This window comes from Vicia villosa, linkage group LG2 (assembly GCF_029867415.1).
Source record: "Vicia villosa cultivar HV-30 ecotype Madison, WI linkage group LG2, Vvil1.0, whole genome shotgun sequence".
In the NCBI taxonomy this organism is placed as follows: domain Eukaryota; kingdom Viridiplantae; phylum Streptophyta; class Magnoliopsida; order Fabales; family Fabaceae; genus Vicia; species Vicia villosa.
This window is the reverse complement of record NC_081181.1, coordinates 155217234-155220302: the sequence shown is the minus strand read 5'-3', so window position 1 is coordinate 155220302 and position 3069 is coordinate 155217234. Positions and strand designations below refer to the sequence as shown.

Here is a 3069-nt window from a genome sequence, read left to right as displayed (position 1 = left end):
CCGGGAGGGCCCAGTGACACTTCCGTGCTGCTTACCTACCGCGAGCACGTCGCTCGGCGTATCTGGGAGGGAGAGGTATTTTTTATAATTTGCCGACTACATTATTTAACCGTTTATAATTTAGACGTTTATTCAATATTTTCTTAACGGTCTATTTAACATACTTTTTTATTTGTTTTTTTTTGTAACAGGAGAGAGAGAGCCGTTGAAAATGGTGAACCACGCCCGGAAGGTTTTCAGTCTGTTTAAACCGACTGCCGAGTGGTTTAATGACGCGGTGAGAGCTTCAGGGCTTAGTGGGCTCTGCATGACGGGGTATTCCACCATCAGCCACGGCATGCAGGGGGCCTTTATGGAGCGGTGGCACAAGGAGACGTCTTCTTTCCACTTACCGGTTGGGGATATGACGATCACCTTGCATGATCTTCTCCACCTGCCGATCAGGGGGACGTTGTTGCACCACTCCCGGATCCAGAGGATCGAAGCTAGTGAGTGGATGGCGCTCTATTTGGGTATGGAGCCCAAAGTTGCTGACTTTGAGTGCATCACGACCTGTGGGCCTCATATCCGGTTCACCAAACTGAGCACTTATTTCGAGCACCATCTGGTGGCGGCGGCCGAAGCCGAGGATGCGGGTGACGACCTATTTACACATTATCACCGTGGTTGTGCTCTCCGGTGCTGGTACATGCATGTGGAAGGCCCTGCGATCTTTGTGGACAAGAGTGTGAGGTACGTCGACGTGACCTATCTCCGCTACTTCATGGACTTGACCACCGTTCACCAGTGGAACTGGGGGGCAGCTACTCTGGCATACCTATACCAGAAGCTGAATGAGGCCTCCAACTGGAGGACGAGGCAGTTGACCGGATCCTGCACACTACTTACGGTACGTTTCATTTTAATTGTTTCGTATTTATTTTTGTTTCGTGTTTATTTTTAATACATTATCGTGTTTGTGTTTCAGAGCTGGATCATCTCTTACTTCTCCCGCATCCACGGCTTCCACATTGATCCTGAGTACGATGATGCCATGCCCAGGGCCGCCAGATACGTTCTCCAGAGGGGGAACAATGCAGTGGGACCATACCGTGGGTACCTGGACCGCACGATGCATGATGACGTCACTTAGAGGCCATTCAGCGACTACACTCATATTGTCCCCTTTGACGGCATATCTTTATATTCTGGCTAGTTGGCATGCGGGACCAGCACCATGGTTCGGTATCTCCCTGAGCAGTGCATGCGGCAGTTCGGATTTGTGTAGATGATACCCAGGTCACCTTTTGAGGCTGCTCCCGACACAGTGACCCGAGTGCAGCTCACTGCCATATTTGAGGATTGAGAGCATCATGTGGTACCAGAGGAGTATCGTCGCATTCGGGTCACCCAGGACTGGTACAGTGTGGAGGAATACGTCACATGGTTCTATCGGGTGTCACATCCTCTGCTGACACCCGACGCTCCCGACGTTCCTAGGCCAGCACACGAGGAGATCCTGGAGAACCAGCAGGCCGAGGATGACCACGCCATTGATCTCCTGCCGATCTGCCAGCGGATAGAGATGCTTGGGCGGGACGCGTTGGATCGAGGTGTCGTTCATCAGGGCGGTCCAGAGGCAGACGCCGTGATGGAGATGATCGTCACTGATGCGGGCCGTGCAGCGGCATACAGGCGGCAGAGGAGGTCCCAGGGAGAGAGGGTTAGGCATACCCAGTAGTGGTCGGTTTTTTTTTTTTTTTTGTTTTCGGATTGTATCTTTCGCACACTATTATTAATTGGATTTGGATCGGCTTGTATATATTATTATTTTTATCATATTAGTATTTTCTGTTTATATGTCGCTTATTTTATTTGCCGTCTTCCTTTAATTAAAAATACGAGACTGTTTCCAAAAACATAAAAAAAACACAGTTTCTGTATAATTCGGAAGTTCATTTCCGAAACCCCCAAAATCTGAAAAAAGGTGTTTTCGGAAGTGCATCTCCGAAAACACCCCCCATTTGGTGTTTTCGGAGATGCACTTCCGAAGTCTGAAAATTTTTTTAAAAAAAAATACTTCGGAAATGCATTTCCGAAACAGGGGTAAAGTGGAGTTTTCGCTGGGGGTGACCCCATAGGGAGGTGGGTAAAGAAATTTTCTAATTTTATTAATATTTCACATATGCAAAAATGACCATAATTGAGAATGAAAGTGAATGAGAGACCATAAACTGACCCTAAAATGGGATGAGAATGAAGATTTCAGAATGAGAGACCAAACAAAATAACTTTTAAATGGAGGATTAAAACTCTATTTTTTTTTAAAATCAAGAGATTAAAAATGCATTTAAGCATTATTATTATTATTATTATTATTATTATTATTATTATTATTATTATTATTATTATTATTATTATTATTATTATCATTATTATTTCGTTTATACTTTTTTTTATAAAAACATGTTCAATACAAAACTATCAAAATATATGCATAGTTGTCAAAGGAAAAGGAGCAAAATACAAGATCATCAATCTTCTACACATCAACAAAATATAGCTAGTTATACCTTCATCATCAGTTAACTATATTACAACAAATAAGTTATTTAAAAATGAAATAACCCTGCAGTAAAACAAAGTACCCATTAAAAAAAGATCAATTATGACAAATGATGCCGGACAAAGAAACAAGTTATTTTTAGTGCACATATGTGATTAAATCAAACATTTGTATGCATTACAATACACATTTCCAACCAAATCTATAACATTCTTTTGTTATTGCCAATCACTAACAAATTTATCATCTTTTTATTAAATATTATATTGTTCGTTTCTAACAAAACACACCAAGTAGTTGTTAAATAAATTAAGTGAGGCAACTTCTTGGTTTTCTTCCTATACAAAGATAAAGTAAATACTAGGGGTGGGAATAGGTTGGGTCGAGGTAGGCTTTGCTAAGCCTGAGTCTGGCCTGCTATAATATTCAAAGCTTAAGTCTGGCCTGTAGCCTATCATAGGCTTATTTTTTTGGCCTGGGTCTGGCCTTTTTGAAGACCTGATTGGCCTATTAGCCTACTTAAA

At 42.5% G+C, this 3069-nt stretch overlaps 1 protein-coding gene across 1 annotated transcript; it reads left to right on the top strand.

Annotated features, from left to right (window-relative positions):
- The first annotated feature begins 210 nt into the window (after positions 1-210).
- Positions 211-1730, top strand: LOC131647148 (protein MAIN-LIKE 1-like). Its single transcript, XM_058917059.1, has 2 exons — positions 211-889; positions 968-1730. Exons 1-2 carry the CDS (start codon positions 212-214, stop codon positions 1130-1132), a joined length of 843 nt encoding a protein of 280 aa, XP_058773042.1. The 5' UTR covers position 211; the 3' UTR covers positions 1133-1730.
- Positions 1731-3069: the final 1339 nt, after the last annotated feature.